Raw genomic sequence first — 24,262 nt, forward strand, 5'->3', positions numbered from 1 at the left:
GATTCCTGAGAACTGGATTTGGCCATCCAAGCCTTGGAGGAAAGGCATGATAGGAGAAATATGAGAGACATTTAAATACCTCAAATGTATCAATGCACAAGAGGTGGGCCTCTTTCAATCGAAAGAAGGCTCTGGAACAAAGGGTCATGGGATGAGAGTGAAATAGGGTAGAATCAGGAGTAAGCTAAGGAAATATTTCTTTACAGAAAGGGTAGCAGAAGCATGGAACAGCCTCCAAATGGAGGCAGAGGAGACAAGGACAGTGTCTAAATTAAAGCAAGCATGGGACAAGCACAGATCACCTCTGAAGGAGTGGTAAGTATTGCAGAGCTCAGCAGTTGATGAGATAGGCAGACTAGATAGAAACATGGCAGGCGGCCATACGGCTTATGTTTCTAATCCATTTAACCTTTCTTTATAAGGAAAGCATTCCATCCCCTCAATCATTTTGTTGCTTTTCTCTGCACTTTTTCCAGTTCTAATTAGTTGTTTCTCAAATAACCTGACATAAGTAGCATCATGTCACAGAGAAGATAGTGGAGTCTTTGGAGAGTTTTATGTACAGGTTAGATACGTATGCTTTGCCTGGAATAGTTTTAGCATAGTGAATTCTGCCTGGATGTAGGGAAGATTCTAGATGATTTCTTGAAGTCCTTTCTAGCCCTATCTTTCTATAATAAGGCTGCCACAATGAACCTCAGTGCCCAGTCATTGGCAGCAATCCTTATCAGTGCTAATTATCATAATCTTTCACTTTTGTCATAATGAACCTCATTATTTCAGTCAATTATGTATTTTCCTTAGCCACATAGGGCAAGTAGATCTTTCACCACTGATGCCTATAGGTCCTCAATAGGGACTGGAAAATAATTTAATTACTGTAAAATAAATTTTGATGTAACCATTTCGTTAAAAGTATAAACATGCCTAGAGGATTCCGGTTTGTCATGTCACAGAAACCCCACCGAATAAAATCACTTCATATTCACAACTGTTAATTGTTTTGTAGGTAACAGACATCACAATTCAACCTTTTAAATGTCAAGTCCAGAAAGTCCATTGGGGTTCTATGACCACTCAAGTGAGTAGGAAGAAGCTATCACTGCTTGAGCTGAGACCCAAAAATATGCATTATATTCCACCATGAACAAGACCTACATCAAGCAGCTCACAAAAGATGGCAAATAAGAGTGTTCTACACCAAGCCGCTAGCTCTTATCACCAGTTTAAAAAAAATAAAAGCACAAATTTAATGTATAAAATGTAAGCATGTGTAGCTTGTTGCCTGAAGGCATCTATTTCATCATGCAGTAATGTTTCTCACTTTGCTATGGAAACCCAACAGCTTTTTCCTGCTCGGCCACGTGTAAAATGCTCCCCATGGACTCTGTCTTGGATGCATAAGCAACTAAGAATGTGGTTCTGAAGGTATTCAGAAGCTTACATGAGGAGAGGAATGCTGGGCCTGGAATCCTGCATTCAAATGGTCAACATGGTAAGATGTAAGAAACAGAAAATCAGAGTAAAATATTTAAAATGTTTATTTTACTTCATAGAACTATAAAATTACAGAAATATAGGGCTGGGAGAGACCACAAGAGGTCATATGAAGTTAAAAAAACCCATCTCCTTGTCTTCAGGCAAGATCTACTGCAGACATTTGTCTAACCTGGTTTTAAAGAGAGAGACATACCATCACCTTCCCTGGGTAACTTATGTACCCAGGCAGTCAAAGTACTTCCTAATGCTGCTACATCATCTTCTATCTGTAGTGAAGATGGAAAGCTGTGAACTGTTTAACACACCACAGTGAAACTCTCAGAATTAGGACACCTTGGTGGCACCAATTACCCCTAGTACACAAACATCTCCAATAAAAGTAGGTCATGAAACAGCCATGCTGGATCTGGAGCTGCAGCACAAACACGGAAGCTTTCAAATGGTCCTTTCCACACTGTTTAACCTCCTCCTTATGGCTCTCCACATTTCATTACCAAATCTGGATCTTAAGGGTAGTGACATCACCTTACAGCACAACCTTTCACACCTTTTCTTGCCTTCTAAGTAGTTATTCAGTCCCCTATAATCAAAATGTGAATACATAGTGGTCCCATTAAACAACTTAAAATGAAATAAAAATGCCTGGAGATTTTGTAGACAGGCAGCTAATAATTAAAGTAATAAATAAATTTAGTATCCTGAGAATCTCCACCTTGACTGATCTGTTGCAAGTGTCTGCTGGACCAGGAATTTTTTGTTCACTAAACAGCTTGAAATACCTGTGCTGTAATTAGCTTGGCTGTTTAATGAACAGAAAACACCTGATCCAAAGGACTCTACAGCTTATCACTTGAGGTAGAAGCTTCTCTGGGATCTAAATTCATTCCAGGCATTTTTATTTCATGACCTTTTGCTCAAGGTCACAGCAGTGAGTGCAGGATAATATCAGGGCTTAATTTGTAGACAAAACGGAAATGGAATTGTGGAACAGAGGGCAGCAATGCAGGGCTAGATGTGACCTGTGTGAGGCGACAGGGCCAAAGCTCTTTCTGCCAAATATACACTAGAATGCACTCTTCGCACAAACACACTCGCTTCATCTCAGTTATTTTCTATCCCCAGCCTACACCACCAGTGGGAGAAAGACAACTGGGAGTTTAGCACTGCTGGTGGCTGAGAATGGAGGACAACTGGGGTATGAAGGAGGGGGAGACATCTAGAGTCCTTCCAAAACCCCTGAGTGGGGACACTAGAAGGCATCAAGAGGGATCCAGTGACGGACTGAAGAAAAAGATTGTGAAAAAACAAAGTTTTCCACAAAGCATAAAACAAATTTTTAGAGTTTAATCAAACTGCGAGGCTCACAGTTCCATGAAAAAAAAAAAAAAAAAGAATGAAGAGGGACCCCAGTAGAATGGGCTCCATCTGATGATGTCACCCATGTGTGAGGACTACCATCGGTGAATTTGATATGATCTCACAGGGAAATGTTGCTGTGTGAATCCAGAAGGTTTTATTGATTCATTAAGCAATTGGAAATAAGACTGCACTTTATAAAACTATAGCCATCAATACATTGAGACTGTTTCATGCTGTGTCACAAACATACAAATATCAAATGGAAATAAAGCTGATGTTAATTACAGTTATTAGACCAAGATTGAAATCCTTCAGGTGTTTACGCTCCTGGGTTCTTATCTGATATAGCTACCTAACAATGGATTTCTAAACAGGCCCCTACCCATGATAGCCATGGGCAAAATTAAAATGCCTACCCTTGGAATGAACTGTGGCCCCGATTATTATCTGTTCATATCTGGAATCTCCAAAGCAAGAGTGTGTGCCTAGGAAGGCTCTAGACTGGGGGCCTGCATTGTTCATATTGTCTGTGCTCTAAATCCCTCCCAACCAGGGACACTAGAGAAACCAGCCTAGCTCTTTAATTCAAATTCTTGGCAAATTGCTTCGTTCAGCAATGTGACAGACTGACAGCTTGCATGGCAGTATAAGCTTTACTTTAATTTATAAGTAAACAAAGAAATCAAGGGAATTACAGAAAAACAGGCCTGGCAAAACCACAAGAGATCATCTAGGAGTTTAGAAGACCAACTCCTTGTCTTCAGGCAAGATCCACTGCAGAGATATATCTTTCCCTGGGTAACTGGCTGGGGCCTGGGTACAGTGCAGATGTGATATGCTTAGGCTCAGGGAGGGGGAGAAAAGATGGCTGCAGGCCAACACAAGGCACTGAAAGTATATTTCAGAGAATAACCCTCCAGCCCTTGGGTAATGGTACCCTGAGCTCTTAGGGAAGGAAGAAAGGGAGGAAGGGGGTAGCAGAGACCACAGGAAATTGCTGGAAATGCTGAAAATTAAATATTCCAATCAATGGCTAGAGACCCAAAAAGATATATAAAAATGTTAAAAAAAAACCAAAAAAAACCCAATAATTAAAAAAGTCAATATTTTATTTTTAACTTTGAAAAATGTATTTTATAAACTTGACCATTTTTAGTCTTTTGATTCTGGAGTTGGTCAATGCAGCAGCTGATAAAATGTCGTGGCTTGGCACAGGGAGACAGTTTGGCATATAGAAACCCAGAATATATCAGCAGATAAGGACCACTTGGCTTAGTCCATCCAGTCTGCCTGCATTTAAAAGATGAACAGTCTCTTGCTGTAATGTAGTTTTGCCTCAGTAATCTTCATCTTGATGTCAGAGAGGCTGCACAATGATGTCTTTTCAGAGCACTAGGCAGCAAATGCTCACTTTGTAATTTTGCTGTGGCTGGTACACAGAAACCCTGAATCAGAGTATCATGACAAATTCAGGTTTCTCCAACACATGAAGCCCTGATCTACAGCCACAAAATCACTTCAGACTGAAAATAAGTCAGTCTCTGAAGTATTTCAAGCCACAGGTCTCACACAAATCAAATAAGCTGCAATGGTCCTTAGTGTTTACGATTCTTGTAAAATCTTATTTCAACAGACCTTTTATGACTGTTCCTGATTTCTTTTACATTTTATATTATGCTGTTTTACTCATCCTGTCTTTGTATTTATTTTTTGTACATTTTAGATGTTTTTAGATATTTGGTTTGTTCTTGCTTTTATGAAATGTTTAAAATTGTATGTTGCTTAGAGCCTGCTCACCTAGCAACTAATAAATGTGAAAATACATAAAATATCCAAAGATTGAGAAAAATAACAAATAAAAGTGAACTTTATCTATAATTTGAGGCTTCTCATGCAGCAAAAAACCATATCCTCCCACCCCTGTAAGGCTCTGAATGCCTGCTATCAGGGAACAGTTATAACAGTACTATATTTCAAGAGAACCCTCAAGAGTCAGAAAGAAAACAAGTATCACTGAAACAACTCCACTCAATCACAAAATCAGGCACTAGTTATTTAGAGAAAACACCAAATTCAGGTTTTTAAAAGACCACATACATGTTTAGCACCAGGATTGCACAATTTTGTCTTGTGCCCTATCATATGTGCTCGAGTGATTTTAATCATCTCATTCTGCAGGTGCCACAGAACAGGAGCTATGCTCAGGATAAAAGTTCAGGTGTTTAACTTTGAGGATATGTAAAAAAAAACTTGAACAGCCAGAAGGCATCATATTTTTATTTACATTTTTTCTTACAAGTTAACCCCTGAAGAAGACTGGACTTTTCGAAACGCTATGTTGGGTTTGGTGTTAGCATACAACACTTCAATCAGCTAGGCTTGAAAGACTTGTATCCCAGTGTCAGATTCATGCACCACTAAGATTTTTCTTTCCTGTGGACTTGAGCTAAGAACTGGCTCTCCTCTACGCTTGAATTTTTAAATGCATTATAAAATTCCTAAAAGAAAATATATTTAAGCCGGGTGGCGCCATACTTTCATAGACTGATGATTAAAATCATGTGAGAAACATATGACAGGACACAAGACAAAATTGTGCAGCCTCGGTGCTACGTGTATGAAGTCCTTTAATATGATGTTTCCTTTAAACAGCGCCTTATTTTGTGATTAAAAGTGGGATTGTTTCAATGATGCTATCAGGGCGCAGCATGAGAGAGCATCTCCCTCCTCTATAGTGCTATGAATGTCTGCTGAGACCATCAAAGAGCAGCATGGGAGAGCATCTTCTTTCCCTATAGTACTTTGAACACAAGGGAGAAACGTGAGGCTGCGTATGAATGTCTACTAAATTGGTCATTGCTGCTTCAGCAAATAGACTGCTACTTGAAACAAAGCACTGAATCACAAGCAATAACTGTTTACTAAGAAGTTCTTTTCTCATTTTAAGGGTTATGTACCACTATACATCCCAAGCACTTTAACATGTCAATTATTTTTCAGTTGGTTAGGTTGAAATACTCCTTAAAAGATCCACTGGGCTGATTCTTACAATTTGCATGATAGCAACTTCACTGGAAAGACTGAAATGACTAATTCTGTTTAACACAGTTAGATATGCACCTACACAAACATTATGAATCAGCTGCCAGGTAAGAGATTATTTCTTTCAGATTTATGCATTGATAATGATGTTATCCACCAATTTCTTACCCAAACCTAAAGAACAAAAACTGCTAAAACAATTAGCGATGCTGGGAATTAACAAATATTCCAGTCAATGGCTAGGGACCCAAGTGACAGCTAAGAGAGCTCTCTTTAAAACCCAGTCCCTCTATGGAAAACTAAAATCAGGAATTAAATCTTCCATTCTGTGAGATTATTAAACTATTGCCAATCATTGTGGACTGGGAATATTGCTCTCTAGTTCCTCTTTCCATTCAGAATCCACACAGGAACTGTATTAAAACCATAGCAACTGCCATACAAAACATTTATTATTTGTATGGTTTATTAAAATGAGTCTATCATGGATATAACCACTACAACAGCAAATATCCCCATATACTTCTAGATATTTATGCTCTATTATATGAATAATGTTTTAGTAAATATAAAGGATAATCATAAAATTTATTATAAATAATACTTCATGGATTTCATCCAACACTAACTGTTTTAGCCATATGTCCCACAATTTGTTTTCTCCTTTTTATGTTTTAAAAACATTTCAATAGATAAGTGCTTCCCTTAGTCTTGAAATCGCTGCACAGTACATAATAAATAACCCAATATAGTGTCATGATTGAAGGAGTAAATATGCTCAGGGATGATTTTTTTCAGAAAAAAAGTTGTTCATAGAGGTGAATAAATTATATTTTGGTGGCAAAGGTCATTTAAAAAAGGGTTTCCATTTCTTACTTACAAAGGAGTAAAATCTATTCCAATCTATATCTATGCAAAGGTTTCCAATTGGATCCTTGAATATTTTAATACCACCAGTTTGTGATCACAGCTAACTTCTAGGAGATGCTGTCATGTCCAAACTCAATCCCCCACTCTGAAAAACTTTTCTGGGGAAAAAAAAACAAACCACAGCCAGAAGCAGATTTACTCCTTGCAGTATGGCATTGTGTTGGATTATTTGTTATGTACTGTGGAGCAATATCAAAAAGAAAAAATTTTAGGACATATGATTAAAACAGTTATTGTTGGATGAAATCCGTGAAGTATTTCACACTAAATTTTATGAATGTCCCTTATTTAATAAGACATTGTTCATATAAGGACAACATTAATATCTAGAAGTATATGTGTTTATTAATATAGCTATTCTGTAGCATCATTGGTGTTCTCAGTGAATGCTGGCAAATAAGGCCCATTTCCTCCTGCTTTATTTACATAGGACCATTAGTGTACACAGAACAGCACTACATTGTTTGCATGGTTATGGTGTTCCCCCCAAAGAGCTCATAGTTTATCTGAGCACAGAGATACTATGTAACCTTGAATAAATCACTTGATCTTCCTGCTTACAAATCAATTGTAACCTTCTGGGGACAGGGACATTTTAACCATATGAAGGGTGATATATACACTAATGGCACGATATAAATAACAGAAAACAAATATCCATATATTTTGTGAGTGTTCCAAAAATGAGCTCCTCTGCTGTCCTGGTGCTGGAAGGGAAGCCCCATCCAAAGCAGGAGCTGGTAGTACCCTTTCAGTACCAGCAGGGGAAACCTTTGCAACTATATTTTCCACCCACCTACAGGCCTGAAACCTACTGGTTCCAACAGAATCATGCGCTTTCTATAAATCCATTTAAACTATTAAAAATATTTTATTTATTTATTTAATGTTTGTATATACCGTTAACTGTTTGCACATCGTACCGTTTGCACATCATACATAATTTAAATGCTCTGCTTGGCACCAGAAACAAGCAGGATGCAATAGGATAATATACCTTAATCCAGGAACAGGAATTTCCTTACATCTCATTCAGTCTCTTCTGGACCTGAAGTACTAAAATGTTTGTCCTCATTTTCAGGTCAATGTAATAATCTGAATGTTAAGAAAATTAATGCTGGTTTCAGCGCACGTTGTTAACGCTCAGGTTAAATTCTTTTTTAACTCCCGATGCAGTAAGCTAACACTGTTTAAATGCATCAGAAGTTATAAAAAGCACGCATTAACTGTAAAATGTGCATTTGGCTCAGCCTTAACACACATTTTTAACTTGGGAAGGTAGGGGAAGCATCCTTGACAAAGCATGACAATTATCCAGGTGAGCAGCAGCAGCAGCTGCCGCTTACCCAGATAGTGCTTATCTGGCTATTTGGCAGTAGGGAGCCGCTGCCACTTAGCTGGAAGGGTCAGTACTTATCCGGCTATCTGGCATAGTTTGCTGCTAGTTAACCAGATAAATACTTATTCAGTTAACTAGTGGTGAACTGCGCTAAATAGCTGGATAACTATTGAGCAGGTCTAAAGTTAGCCAGATAAACTTATCTAGCTAACGTTTAGACAGCCAATGCAGCAGCACTGCTGAATCTCTCAGATAAATTAGCTGTTTATCTGACTATCTCAGCCAGATAGTGGCTGAATATCTACCCTGGCCACCACATTTGGCTGCCAGAGCTCCTCCACTGCTGCTGCTCCTTACACTCAAAATGAATCACAAAAACTCCTCGGTGCATGCTGCCCCAGTCTCACTCAGCTTGGGGATAAGAAACTGGAAGGATTAGGAGGCGCTGGGTACTGTGTGTATGCTGCACAAAGCAGAACCCAATTATCTATGCCCTGCATGCTGCCTATAAAATTACCACACTCCAGGGCTCATGCTGTAGCTAGGAAGAAGAGATATGTCTGATTATATATGTTCCCAGAAAGGAGTTCCTACATGCTTAAGAGCCACTACTAATATCTTTTGTTGCTGTGAGATACGGAGAATAAAACCCAGGTGCTGGCCTGGATCTGAGCATCAAACAGTGGTGACATTTCCATGGCACACATAATCAAATCTGAAGGCACAGCAGTTGGGAAATACTGCTCTACATCTCATACTCACTTAATGTGCCTTGCACAAAAAACAAAAAAACAAAAAAACAAAAGTCTCTTCACAGTTTCACATTTTTCTCTCACAGCTTCTGGAATCAACTTCCTCATGAAGTTCAAGATTCATCATCTTTTCTCAGTTTCCACTCTGACTTAAAGAGCCACTTTTATCAGTTGCCTTTGCTTTACTCACCTCTGTCTGTCTTTGCTCTTATCTTACACTTCTGCTATTTTCCTGAATTGCTCAACCTCCTCCTCATTTTCTTACCCTGCTAAGCAAAGAAACTAACTGGTAGCTGGATGGAGTTAGACACCTGCAATGAAGGAAAGGTGGAGAGAAGGGGGATGGGAGATGCAAAAGTTAAAAAAAAAAAAAAAATCACCTTGCAGGACACAGCTTCTCCTAGAACTGTTACTAGACCCTCACATCTTGCTCTACAAGTAGCCTTAAAGACTCCTGGGTTCCCTCCAGTCCATTCCCCAACCATGGTGTAGCCTAGGGCACCCCTGAAACTCTTTGCAGAGGATTCTGGGAGTGACTAAGTTTCTGCACTGCTGCAAGAATATCCTAAGTTCAGAAAGAATTACAGTACAAAGGCCCAGAGACAGTATAAATGGCCTGGAACCTAGGAGACAAAATAGATCAAAGTATGAAAAGCTGGCGGCAGATGAACTGTAATGGGTACTCCTATCAGAAAGGTGTAACTGTAATATATTTCATAATTGGAAAAATAAAATACATACGCTCTCTAATTAATATCCACAAACCAACCCCAAAACATAAACCAGATCATAACCGGATGTGAACGTGATATCAAAATGGAACAAAAACGTAGCTTTCTCTCCTTGGAAGCCATAAGAAGTGAAGGGCAGCAGCAGAACATTAATAATTGCTAGCATCCAGGAATCAGGACTGCGAGAACAGCAGCATTATACTGGCCATCTATCTGTTGCTAAACAAATTAAAGACTTCATGAGAAAATGATGAATTATATTCTGTGTCGATTTTGAAAGCTATTTTGGTTCTAGAGTTTATGGATATATAGAGCAAAGCTACCCACACTTGTTATTCTAATTGTTGGTTTACTCTTTTTATTGTCTGATGGTACCGTGAAAGATTTCTCATGGAACAAAATCTCTAAGCAGTACTGAAAAATAGATCAGTACTGGTAACAGGGACTTCATTTGCCCAAAAAGCAGTTGGATGGCTCTACAGATGCCCTCCTTTCCAGGGCACATCTTTTGCCCTTATAGGTTGCACAATAAAGCAGCAGTGCCCATTGGCCATTTGGCTTCTCTGCATGCCTGCTGTAAGCTCCGATAAAAACCAGGATCAATGGATCAGTGACCCCTACTCCACAGAGATCTTCAAAACCCTACAGTTTCTAACAGAGAAGGAGAAATGCATAAAGGACAAAAAAAGAATTTGTTAATTTCACGCCAGCTCAACCTTAAAGATAAATGGTCAGGACCTGCACAGTGACACCTGGTACTGTCTGTTCTGGAGCATGGCAGAGAATTAAGAGTCCCTGAGTCAGGATTGGGGAAACTCTGCTAGCAAAGAGAATTAAAGGAGAATAGTCTCAGGACACAACGGGCATCCACAGTACCACATGCACCAAGTGCCCCGCTCAACCCTCCCCCTAATCCCTGAAGAGCACCATATCTCACGCCTTTCATTACTTAAAACAAACTTTGCTCTGTAAATGTTATTGCCTTTTCTGCCAATATCATAGATTTATGACAAACTCTGAATGATCTTATAGAGATACTGGAGACAACTTTACTTTGCACTTCTTTCTCCTGAAAGAATTTATATGGCTAAAAATAAATGAAATGATCAGTATGTGCCTACTATGGAGAGCTACAGAGAACATTTTGTTGGGCATTTCTCTCATGCCTGCTTCCCTTTCTCACATCCTCCAAGGAAGCAGAGTGAGAACGAAGTGATCCTCTGCTGAGGGAATGCGCTGGAGACCTTCTAGCTGCCAGTGTGCACCTGCTCTGTGACTTCCAGCTCACATCTTCCCAGTTTACACTGCTGAAAAATCTAATTTTTCATGCATACCGCTGTTCTAAAGAGGCTCAAAATGTGTTCTTAATGAGTGGGTGTCAAACGGATCAACACAGTCTAATTATGTAAGTTTATTATTGACATCTCCTGCTTTGTAGTCTATTTTGGCTCTAAGGTAATCCAAGCATTGTGAGATTTTAATTTGTGAAAAGAGCAGGGACAAGGTGGAAGCGCAGGCACTCTGTAGATCTTGTTTACGTACATTAACGTTTATTGCTGTAAAGTAAAATTACAGTGGCACAGAGGAACAAGTCATCAAGAAGATGAGAGCATCATGACCTGTCTGTGGTGATATGTTTCATGTACTAAAAGCAGCGTCATCTGGGGACCTGATATTTCACAGAGAAACTGCATCACCATTAAAAAAAATTATAATAGGATTTTACAAACTACGTAAGAAAAAAAAAAAAGCTTGAAGTTCTTAGGTAAGTATCATTTCTTTGAAAAGAAGCAGAATGATTCAAGCAAAAACTGATTTGCAAAACCTCAGCAGGCAGTTTAAGCAAACAAAAATCAATGTTTCCCCTTTTTACCAGGATGTGCATTTCATGGAAGAGTTTTCTGACTTCAGTTAAATATTTAGTGTGTTTCAAAGCTCCTCGTATTTAAGCCCACACACTTTTATAAATCTAAAGTACACTGCGGGCACTGCTGTGCTGGTCCTTACCAGAACCCTGTAGTTATCGCACTGACCCATGTAAAACGAAAAGCAGCATCAACAGTCAAGGACTGACCCTGCCAACACAGCACTCATGAAAGAAATAGGAGCACACCATTTAAAAAAAAAAAGATTATTACTATGGCAAATAGAAAAGGAAACCTAGGAATAAGACCAAAATTGGTAACACAAGCTGATAATTTGAAAAAAAGTTCTGTTTTTAGTTTAGTTTTGCTGGCTGCTGGTTCTGGATTGCTGGAATGGTTTCCTTTCAAAGGATTCCATCACAGACTTCTTTAACAGGTGACATATGGCATGACAGAGCCATGAGTTGGAGGAAAAGGGTGTTCCAGCAGCCATCCACCAATCTTGCTGTCACAGTGGGGAATCAGCTGGATGGGGGATTTCCCCAACAGAAGAAGGGCCAAACTCTAGGGCAAAGCCAGACAAGGTTTGCCATATGACCAGCCTCCTTCTCCTTGGGTTGAGCCTGCAGGCTCTGGCTGGCCAGCAGAGTTTTCTGGGACTAGTACATAATAGGCTGGGGTCTGGGCATACAGAGTTCCAAGAAAGTCAGGGTCTAAGCAGGAGATTCTAGGCAAGCAGCAAACAAGCAACATCAAGGCTAGAGATAGTCTGAGTCAGCAACGAGATCAATCTTAAGAATGCAGGGAAGGCAAGGTGAGGCAAGACAGCACACGGGAACCAGGCTGCAGCTGGGCACTGGCACAGGAGACATGGGCTGGGACTGGAAACAGGAGGCCCACAGGGAGAGGGGCCACTAGGAGGAGCAGGAAGAACAAGACAAAACAAGACCAGACAGGGCAGGACAAGGCTAGGACTGGGCAGTACCACGAGAACTGGACATAGAATGTACAACAGGAAACTAACACAAAGCAAGCTACATATAAAACAAGACAAGAGAGAAACAGACAAGGAGGCCTAAGCAGGCCACAAAGCAAGGCAGAGCAAGGCTAGTAGGCCTAAATGCCACAAGGCAGGGCAAAAAGGCTGAAGAGGCCACAGAACAAGGCCAAGAGGCTACAAGGCAAGGCACATCAAGAAGGCCACAGGAGCTACGCAGAAGCACAGCAAGGTGGGCCAGTGCAGAGAGTCAATGTGACTTGATGAAGAGGCACAAAGTTGTGGGAAAGGTAGGGCTAAATGGGGCTAGCCTGCTGCGTCATGGGAGCATCAAGGTGGTGGCTGGCACAGGAGAAAGGGTAGTTCTGTGCCTAGCAGCCAGGATCATGAAATCTGCATCCAGGGCAGAAAATCATTAATCATGAGAAATAAAGGACCATAGGTGCCTTCTAATGAAATAGTTTTTCTTTTGGATCCAGTTTTCCTTTCACTTTATTTCAGCAGGAAGTAAATCTTAGGTTGGGACATTTTGCTGGAATTTGCAGCATGCTTTACGTTTCCGGTATGCTGGCACATTTTCAGAATGTGCAGTGCTGTGAAATCTCTAACTACAGGAATGTAAATTCCCTGCCACCCATGAACCAGCCCCACATCATTCCAAGCATTCTGCCCTGCCGCCATCTGCCTTTGCTCTACATTTTACTCCTGCCCTACTTTTCAGCCCTGACTCCTCCTCTGGTCACTTACAGAGCTTGAGAGATGTGATCCTTCATTTTTATTTCTGGTCTAAGGACACGGGGGTTGCAGAATTTAGGATTTCCTAGATCATTTTTCTTTTTTCACATTTTCATCACATAAACAAATATTAAAACACAGTCACATTTGGAGCCAAAAAATAACATGTAGGCAGGCCAGCCATGAGAAGCACCTAAAGGCACTACACCCATTTCCACCAGAAACCAGAGTCTTCTCATATAAGCCCCTTTCCCCTCCCTTCAATTCGTGTCTATCACAACCATCTTCAATTCTTTCAACTGTGACTTTGTGTACACATGTAAACGACAGTAATGTTTTAACATGCAAAGAATTCCTCGGAAGTGATCCATGCACATCATTTTGAATACAATAAATTAATAAAATAGAAAGAGAGGTGCAAAGTCCACTGAATATATCAGCTGTCAGCTAACATGAGGGAGAGAAGGCGAATTACCCTTACTACCCTTAACTGTATGGAGCAGAAGCTACTACCCTGAACAACTTGCTGGGCTGACTGGATGGATCATTTGGTTCTTTGCTGTCATTCACTATGCTAAAATGGCAAGGAATGTAAACAAATTGGCATAATTAAAAAATAGAGAGACTACAGGAATAGTCTTAAAAGGTTCTATCTAAAGGAGTCTACTGTTCAGGACATGTTGTGCATCTGAGTGCGGTCTGCACACACATATATACCTAAAAAAAACCCCAAAACAAAACATACCTATCAGAGTCCTCATGTCCCCCCTGACATGTTCTGGAAATTGGGTGCGACCAAGTGCCTATATCTGTATATCACAATTATTTTACCTAACTCTCGGGCCGATACAGTACAGTGCACTCCGGTGGAGCGCACTGTTAGCCCGGGTTTGGCCATGCGTTTTTGACACGCTAGCTTTACCCCTTATACGGTAAGGGGTAATAGCGCGTCGAAAATGCGTGCCCAACTCCCCCGAAACTAATAGCGCCCGCAACATGCAAAAGCATGTTGATGGCCCTATTAGTTATTCCTGCGCGATCCAGAAAGCAAAATGTGCAGCCAAGCAGCACATTTTACTTTGAGAAATTAATGCCTGCCCAAAGGCTGGCGTTAATTTCTGCCAGCGCCAGGGAAGTGTACAAAAAAGCAGAAAAACTGCTTTTCTCTACACCCTCCGACTTAATATCATAGCGATAGTAAATTGGAGGCCCCAAAAATAAAAAAAATTAAAAATTAAAAATTAAAAAATGTAAAATCGGCCCGCGGGTCGGAAGACGGACGCTCAATTATGCCGGCGTCCATTTTCCAAGCCCGTGGCTGTCAGCGGGTTTGAGAACAGACACTGGCAAAATTGAGTGTCGGCTGTCAAACCCATTGACAGCCGCCGGTCCTAATTTGCATAGGCCACCCTCCTGAATCGCGTGCCCAGGAGAGTGGCCTCGGCGCTCGCAGACTCTCCCGCGTGTTTTTCTGTATCGGCCTGTCTATTGTCTAACATTATATGCATAAAGGTGCTTTTTTTTAATCAGAACCCCAACCTTAAACCTAGCACTGACTCTAATCTGTCAACTTCACAGAAGCAGTCTGGTGAGGGCTATGCCAGTGACAAAGCTTTGATTAACTCTTTGTTCCCAGTGGCCATGCTGTGAGAAATAGTAATTTCCGTTTTGGGGATATAGATTGTCCCCATTTTTTCCTGATTGACACAAACTAATTTGGCATATCATAAGCGCCTCTGTGCTCCAGAAAGGCTACAAACCTCCCTCAGATTGAGGGTAGTGCCAGCTTCCCCATATATCCAAGTCTAGTACTCTTGTCAGTTTTGACGACCACTAAACTACCTTGAGCTGGTGTGCACTGTTAGACAATTATTGCCTTCAAGAAGGCCTAGTTTATGTGCAATAGAGGGAAGACTACCAATTTAGGAGACAGATGGAGCCGTGCCTATGGCATTCCGTGGCCCCAGATATAGGAAAAACACAAGCAAACTACATTTGCACCAAGCATTTAGAAACACAATATAAAGTGATTTCCAGATACATAACACCTACCAGAATTCAGAAGATGTGACTGGAAAAATCAGATACACGCTGGAGAACATGAAGCTTGAAGGGTACTTTTAAATACGAAAAGTGCATGACTGCCCACAGATTCAGGCATTCCAGTCTGCATTAAAGTCATCAGTGGTGAGCCTCATCCCTGCTCTACTGGGATACAGGCCTAGTGATGATTCTCCAGAAACTGAAAGGAAAACATTGTTGCACTTTTTACTAGTGGCAGCCAGAACAACTATAGGATCAAAATGGAAATATGTTGAGGTGCTGAGCCTAACAACGGTTTGCCAAAACTAATAATGGAGAGTCTTAAGACTAAACTACACAATTTTAGCAATTAACTTTTTGGCGTCCTTCTATTTAATCTCAGCCAGTTATTCATTTCACACAGCAAGATGCAAATCTCCTGAAACATGGCTTGCAATGCTCACATGTGCTGTTTGAGGTTCACATACACACTTATACTGACTTCATTTGTACCATTTCCTAAGCTTTGTGAGCTTTTCACCAAGTTCTCCAATAAAAAGGAAGTTTGAAAAAAAAGTTATAGTTATGCAGGGAGAGGAACACTGACTAGAAAACTTCAGAACAAGACTTTCATAGAGTCCTCAGTAATTTTCTTTTTTTTACAGGGTAGGAGGGAGAACGGATGGAAGAGGATTCCAAGACTCGTACAGTGAAAATGATACAGCAATTTCTAATACCAAAGGTTTACCACACAAACCACCTTGTCGTGAGCAAGTAGTTAGAACAAAATAATAACAGTATTAGTGCTGACAGCTGGCAGGTTCCCTGCAGTCACAGGTTTCCAGGCACACCTGCCGTGTATATAGGTCACTGAAAACAGAGGGTTTATTTATATACAGCAATGCAGAGAAGCACATAACATTGATGGTCCTCATCCTTCTGCAATAATCCCTCTTTCACATTATACAGAAGCACTGAGAAACCACCTCCTTTCCACAACAACTCTTCTCTCCTGCCATATATTATATAGCTATACTGAGGAGTGAACAGCATATCTTTCACCAATAATTCTCTTTCTTTCTCCTCTCATATTTTAAAGCAGCCTGAAGAAGCATACAGAATTGATAATCCACATCCTTTCGCAATAACCCAACTTCCTTTTTCTTTAGTTTCCTGATTGAGAGATGTCATTCTGTGATATAGATTTGCATCTTGTAGGCAGCTTTAGAGTGTAACAGCACTTTAAGATTCCCCATACACCTAACTGGCTTCTATAAGCTTTCATGAATATTATTAAACCCCAGAGTTAGGGAGGTGCCCAGAGACGTATTGTGAATCCACAAGGTGAAGGGCATGCCAGAGACCCTGTTCCAAGAATAGGGTGAAGATTCTGCCATTGCTCGTGTGGTGCAGTCATGGCAGGTTCATGGGAAAGAGCAAATATTCACTGCACAGAATTATGATGTTCAGCTCAATGGAAGGAATGGATTAACTAACAAAGCAAGCAGCTTCCTGATGCACAACAAATTAATTTGCTACAGAAGGAAAAGCAAACAAGTGAAGAGTGAAAACCACAGAGACAGAAACCAAAAGCACTGTGGCCTCCTTGTGATACTGTAACAGTTTTCCCTTGGAACAGTTCTCTAAAAGTGCACCTCTGCCAACAAGTACTGCAGCTGGAACACTCAGAACAAGATCTCTGAGTTCAAACAAGGAGTACTAGAAACATATTTCCTTTCATGGGGGGGGGGGGGGGGGGGGGGGCGCCAATGTAATAAGGTGCATTGAAGCTGCTGCAGGTCTGTAGCGTGTTTTCCCACGCAAAGCCCTATACGGGTATGTAATAAGGGTTTTGTGCAGGAAAAAAGCACTTACAAGAGTGCTTATGGACCCGTGTTTTTTCTGCGTGAGTGCATGATAATGGGATGCAAACGAGGCGATTATCAATTCACGGGCAATGCAGGAAGCCGCACTAGCAGGGAGATCGGGTTAGTGTGGGTTTTTTAGTGCGGGTTTTTAGCGCCTGGGTCAGGGCAGGAGGTAAGTGAAAGCATTAATGTGGAGACTAGTTTTCTGATGAGTTTGCAGGTCAGCCACGCGGCGGACGGAACAGGTAGAGAGAAAGCAGCTTCTCAATGAGGCAGAACAGCCCATCTGCATTTCACTCTCTCGCTGGTGGTCAGAGTCCGATCATGAAGGGGTTAGATCAACTTCTGGACCAATACTTTATTTATTTATTTTTTTAAAAAAAGAATGATTCTCAAGATGAAAGCCTATCACAGGCATTTACATGCCAATGGGTGTCTGTGTGGGTTTCTGCGCGGATGTCTGCACGTTTTACTACATTAGCACCATTAAAGGGTGAGGAGGCAGCAGCAGACAGGCTTTAAAAAACATAAAACAGGGAAGGAAAGGATGCAGGCAATCTAGAACCCACTCAAAAAATAAATCACTCTTTAGTGGGTGGGTGTGTGTGGGTGGGGGGGGAGGGGAAGATATAAATAGCAAGTTATCTGGCCACACAAGGCCAGATAACTTTAGACCTGCTCTAAAGTAGGTCTAAAAGGTTACCTGGCTAAGCTAGCTGGTTCCAATTGAAAATCAGCTAAGCTAGCTAGATAACTTAGGCCTGCCACTGGAATGCCTACTTTTTATCTGGTTAAATTATAGCTGGACAATGACTTATACAACTATAATTCATCCAGATAAGTAGCCAAATATTCAAAAAGTTGCCATGTAACTAGATAGCTTGCAAGTTATCCAACTAAATGGCTTTGAATATTGACATCCATTTCAAAGAGGAACAGACATCACTAACATGCAGCGCACCAAGGTCAGCACAGATGGTCTGGTTTCACCCAAAGTGCTTTAGGCTTATGGGTTTGTAGCCAGTGAGCGATACTGTAAGCATAAGCATAAGATTGCTCATACAGTAGAGGCTGTGCATACAAATCTATCTAATGCATATTAATTTTGCATATCCTGAAAACCAGACTTGTTTGTGGAGCAGAGTTGGCCACACCTGCCTTAGCAGGGCTCTCATGACCTGGTTTAAATCTTATCTTACAGATAGATTCCCAGTCTACCTGGAAAGACCAAATATGTCAGATCCTAAGCCCTTATACAGGGTGACCCATGGAAAAGTAGCCTGCCTGCATGGCACTGGTATTGGAGGCGGGCTACTTTTCCATGGGCCACCCTGTACTATGGTGTACTACAGGGTTTGGTGATCTTCCTCCTACTTTTAAATTTTATTTCTAACTCTCTTGGCCACCCTAATCCAAGATTGTGAGTGCAGTGACTTTATATTTTGTTGATGTACAAGTCATAGCTTACATCGATGTTAGATACCCTGAAGGAATTTAGAATTTCAGTATATTCATTATGGATATCCTGAAAAATAGGCTTGGTCTATGGCTCTAGGCCCAGAGTGGTCAACCCCTGTGCTAAGGCCTATCTTAATCAATTGATCCATACATAGTTTGTGGTTGACAGCATCAAAGGCCATATTCATTCCCATCTTCTGCTGTTAACCTGATCTAATTTACCATGCCTTTGGTTTAAGGCAACTATTTTTGGCTAATTTATTATACGTATGGCTAACTTATTGTATGTATGTATGCATATATATATATATATATATATATACACACACACATACTGTATATATATGCAAGAGTAATCCCATAAATTTTGCATAAACATCAAAATGTTATTGTACACAAGTAGACAAATATATAACAATATTAAAAACATGATAGATAACTATCTACGTGGTGTTTTTAATATTGTTATATATATGTGTCTACTTGTGTACAATAATATTTTGATAATTATGCAAAATTTATGAGAATACTCTTGCTTACATTCATATAATTATTTTGGGTATCCATAATTTAATTGTTGGTTAAAGCCAAGGTATTTATTACTGTGTGTATATGAATATGATATGATTTTTCTACTTGTGTACAATAAAAAATTTTTATATTTATGTAAAATTTATGGGAACAAACATATAAACATACACGTGCATGCATATGCATGCTTAGCCTAAAATGGTATCCGTCTGTCAGGGACTAGTGCGGTATGCATGTGTCCAACAGCTCACATGCACACCCTGCCAGCTTCTAAGGAGTGTGCACACATAACTTGGAACTTAAGTGCATACTCATTCAGTTAGGTGCATAGGCTAGAATATACATGGCAACGCTCCACTGAAAGATCAGCAGACATATGGATAGGAAGGATGTGCATGTGTGTACATGTGGCTATGTGTACCCTACCTGCTACTGAAGAGCTTTTGAGCACAGCAAACATGGGGCTTGACAGCAGGGTCAGCATAGCACTGCAGGACCAAATGGAGCCACAGTGATGGGTGGCTTGGAAGAGAAAGCCATGGAACTGAAGAGAAGCAGACAGATGAGCAGGAGGGGTAAAATAGTAAGCTATGAGGAAACCATAAAATTTGAAAACTGTCTAAAGCATACAAACTTAAGAGTGATTAATTTTTTGTTCCTTAGAAATATTTCACCTTTACAGCTCTTTAGGAAATAGATGAATGATCATTTGCAATTTCCAAGAGTGTGTTCCACAGAGTTTAAAAGTCTATTTTTTAATATTAAAATTCCACAAAGGTTTCAAAAAGGTTTGGACAAGTTCCTGGAGGAAAAGTCTGTAAACTATTATTAAGGTGGAGCTGCAGAAATCCACTTCTTATCCTTGGGATAAGCAGTATGGAATCTATCTACCCCTTGGGATCCTGCCACGTATATGACTTGGATTGATCACTGCTGGAAACAGATTACAGGGCTTGATGGACCTTTAGTCTCACCCAGTTGTTACATTTGCTGGCTCGCGGGATGACCCCGCGAGCCGGCGCACTCACCTGACGCCACCTGACTGGCCCGGCATTGCTGCTTTATGTGGCCAACGATGCTGCTGCTTCACGCGGCTGGGAATGCCGCAGTCCTCTTCTTCCAGGTGGCCCTGAGGTGCTTGCCAGCACTTAAAGGCCCCATGGCAGTGCAATACCAATGCGCCTCAGCAATGGGTCAACTACCTCTTGGCAATGCGAGTTGCTGCTTCAGACCGTGTCTTCAGCCATGTCCTGCCTCCCTCTTGGACTGACCCCTGATATTGAGCACAACCTGTGACCTGACCATCTTTGTCTGCCGACTGCCTTGACCACTGCCTGACCTACAGAACCTCTCCTAGCCTTCACCAGAGATTTTCACACCTATGTCCTGCTGTCTCCCGGATCCCATAGGATCAATCCACAAGAAAAATGACTGGTATAGGCAAAGCTCCTTTCGTCTTCCACCAGTTGGCGGTGAGGACCTACTGGGCCTTCCCAGTAGGTGGTGTCAACCTCATTCCAACACAAGGGTCCACAACTCTAACAGCAGTATGGCAAATCTTTTATATGTATGTACTTAAACTACAGATAATGGGGACTCAGTACTTCAAGAATACTTCAAGGACTTTATATATCTGATTTTGCTGATGATTTTTTGTTTAGAATCTAATAAGGACTGGATATTAATTTCTTTTTAAACACAGGTCTTTGTTTATGGGATTAAAAATGTGGCTTTTTCCAGATGTATCACATATAACCCAGGTATTGGTCTTCTGTGGTTCTATAGCAAGAGATGCAAATTTTGATCCTTCCACAGAAATGAGTGGAATTGCAGGAGACAAGGCGCCAGGTGGCAGCGGCTACCTGATTGGGGACACGTGCAGATGTATACAATTCCTCTTCCATCCCACAATGACAGAACAGCAGAAGGGGGAGGAGAAAAGTGGTGATGCCTTAGGATGCATCCTCCTCTTCTACCAACCAAGACCTAACTTGTATATGAACAAAGCGGTTTTACCACATTCCTGAAGGAAAAACCTGTAATACATTATTAGCCAGGTAGACTAAAGAAAAGCAAGCTTGCTTACCGCAAAATGTTTTCCCCACAGATACCAGGATGAATTAGCCGTACGACAACCGCCCCCTCCTCTCTAGGTAGCATTCTTACCTATTTTATAAGTTTTAATACAGACCAAGGAGACTGAGGCAATGCTGGATGATGTCACCCCACAGAGCATGGCTAATTCAGACCTGCTTATCAATGGTAAAAGCTACTGTTATCCTTGGGAGTGAGGAACAGGAAATAGATCTAATTTATGGGATCTGTCAGGTACTTGATGGACCTTTATCTGACCCAGCATAGCATTTATGTTCTTGTACTGTGAACTGCATGGCAATATGGTATCTTACACAGTTCAACCCCAAAGCTCCAGGCCAATGAGTGCAGAGAGGGTGAGAATCAGCGGGGGTGGTGGAGGGGTTAGGAAAGAAGGTCAAAGGTGAAAATCAGCAGGGGGAGAAGTAGGATGTGCAGAGGTATGCGCTGTGTGTCAGAGAAGGGATCAGTGCCAGATTTTAGTTATTTCAGATGTTTTAAGAGCTATGCAATCTTGATGTAGAAGATTTTTGTCTATGAAACAAGAAATTCTTGATTTGAAGGTTGAATATCAACTCTTACCCCTCTATAAAATGCAAATGTGGATAATGTGACATTCTTAGTCACCAACAAGTAGAAGGAATATATAAATAGCAAGCTAGTGTCAATATGATTAAAGCAGCAGTACTAACAAAAATGTCAAGACAATTCGGTTATTAGTTAAAACTAACAATCATTAAAGTTGCCATTATTCATTCTGATTTATATTTCAATCCAGGGAAGATGTTAGTGTTTAACGTTTCTGAAAGTTCCTCCTACTCAGCCGCCTCCTCCATTTGTGCCAGTCATGAGCCTGCTGTGTTCATGCTTATTGGAATGGCATGCAGGCATCATACAGATACACATCAACTATGAACACAGCAAGAACAACTGAAGAGAGGCTTCCTAGGAGGAGACGGCAACACTCCAATACACCTACAGTATAAATATTGTGTGAGTGGCTGAAAAAGAGACATCAGGGTGTTGCTATCTCCTATTCTAACACACTTGAAATATTAATATACAGCATGAATGGCTGATGAGAGACCACAAGGGAGGAGATGGCAACATCACAATACAACCAGAGTATGAAAACAGCATAAAGAGAGACCTAAGTGGATGAGATTCTTTAGAACAGGGAATGTAGCCATAATAAAAAGGTGCATTTTTTGGTTCCAAAAGACTGTAAAAGTAAAACTATAAAATGTTCAAGTGATTCCTTATTTTGTTTATCTGTATTTCAGAATATAGAGGGTAATTTTAAAAAGCATTTACATGCGTAAAACCGGGTTTTATACATGTAAATGCAGTTTACCCATTTAAGTGGGCTTTTTAAAATTGATACAATATATGCCATTGAATTTTCCATAGGTTATATGTGTGTAAGTGCATTTTATGCACATAAATCGTTTTTTAAAATTGCTACGATAATAGTTATATTTACCCACATAAATCGTTTTAAAATTACCTCCATAATTTTTATTTATTTATTTATTTATTTTAAGTCTTTTCTATACCGTCGTTTGGAGGATACCGTCACAATTTCTGTGGGAGGGAAAGGTGAAATTTAAGCTTATCAGTTAATTTCCTTTCCTTGAGTCCTGACAGACCAGCCCAGACAAGCGGGTTTACACTCACACACCAGCAGGTGGAGTCAGAGAACTTCTTCCTCTTTTGATGTCACTAAAGACTACATATTCTGGGATAACAGGATATAAAACTCCAGTAGCTTCATGTGCTAGCTTTCCTTCACTATTTTTTTTTTTTTGCTTATGCCTCTCACAACCAAAAAATGGGGAAAAAAAAAAAAAGACAGAAAGTTAGAAATCTATACTTTTTTTTCCCCCATCTGTGAACAGGATACCTATCCTTCCTTCCCAGATAAAAAGGAGGGGTTATTTTTTTTTTTTTTTTGAAGGAAAGAAAAGTATGTTTCCTTACTATAAACTGTGTTTTCTAGAATAACACGATAAATTAGCCATGATCAGTAGGTGATGTCATCAGGCGCCATTGAATGGAACCATCTCTCTTAGCTAGTAGAGCTTTGAGCTCTACTGAGCAAGTGCAGAAGTTCCCACATAGACGTTGCTTCAGAATCTCCTCAGTCTGTTTCAAAACTAGGATAGTCTGCTGTCCAGGGAGGAGGTTAATTGATCCTGCTATCTACAGAAAACACTATTTATGGTAAGCAAATTTGCTTTTTCTTTTTTCCATTGATAAGCAGGGCTGAATTAGCCATGATCTGTGAGGATTGCTGCATAGCAATCTGTTAAAAGAAACTCATACGCCACCATGGATAGCAGATTTCTTTTAAACGGTGCAACATTGCCTGTCCTACTGAACTGTCTATGGAAGCCAAGGCATTTAAGGAAGAAATGGGAAGTGAATATGTGCACCGATGACCAGGTAGCAGCTTTACATATACTTCAATTGGAATCTCTCTGAGGTGTACAGTGGAGGAAGTTGTTGCTCATACCTAGTGAGCTCTAACTGTATTAGTGAGATTGAGTCCAGCTGCTGCAAAGCAGGGTTGGATGCAGCTTGTGATCCAATTGAAAAGCGTTATTTTGGCTACAGCTGCACCAGGTTGGTTGGGGTCATATGAGACAAAAACAATTGCAACTTTTTCCTATGGGATTATGTATGACGTTTATGGTAGGCTAAAGCTCTTTTGCAGTACAATGTATGCAATGTCTTTTCACCCTTATGTGCATGACGTTTTGGGAACCACAACTTAAAGAGAACACCACACTTGTTCTTTGTGATCCGGGGACTGAGACTATCGCTTCAAGATCTATCAGTCAATTTAGCACTGTTTGAATTGTCTCCCTTTTTATAGGGAGCCTGCAAGGAGATACTATAAAAGTTTCTGGTACTGAGCTAATTCTAGTGTATATCTCTGTTGGACTATTTCTAGAACCCATTGTCCCTGGTCTCTCGGGTCCACTCCTTGAAATATTTTGTTAAGCAATACCAACTACTGAAAGGAGCGAGGAGTGG

At 40.6% G+C, this 24,262-nt stretch overlaps 1 protein-coding gene across 3 annotated transcripts in view; it reads right to left on the bottom strand.

Moving 5' to 3' along the window:
* Positions 1-24,262, bottom strand: part of CAPN15 (calpain 15) — a 273,139-nt gene that overhangs the window by 231,811 nt on the left and 17,066 nt on the right. For 2 of the 3 annotated variants that reach the window (XR_003852592.1, XM_029576448.1), the window contains exon 2: positions 15,303-15,492. The exons of the other annotated variant lie outside the window; for it this stretch is intronic. Coding sequence is in view for 1 of the 2 variants with exons in the window: in XM_029576448.1 (XP_029432308.1) it covers positions 15,303-15,352 (50 nt within the window). In the remaining variant the exon portion in view is untranslated. The remainder of the gene's footprint in view (positions 1-15,302; positions 15,493-24,262) is intronic. 3 annotated transcript variants of the gene reach the window in all.

This window comes from Rhinatrema bivittatum, chromosome 14 (assembly GCF_901001135.1).
Source record: "Rhinatrema bivittatum chromosome 14, aRhiBiv1.1, whole genome shotgun sequence".
NCBI lineage: Eukaryota > Metazoa > Chordata > Amphibia > Gymnophiona > Rhinatrematidae > Rhinatrema > Rhinatrema bivittatum.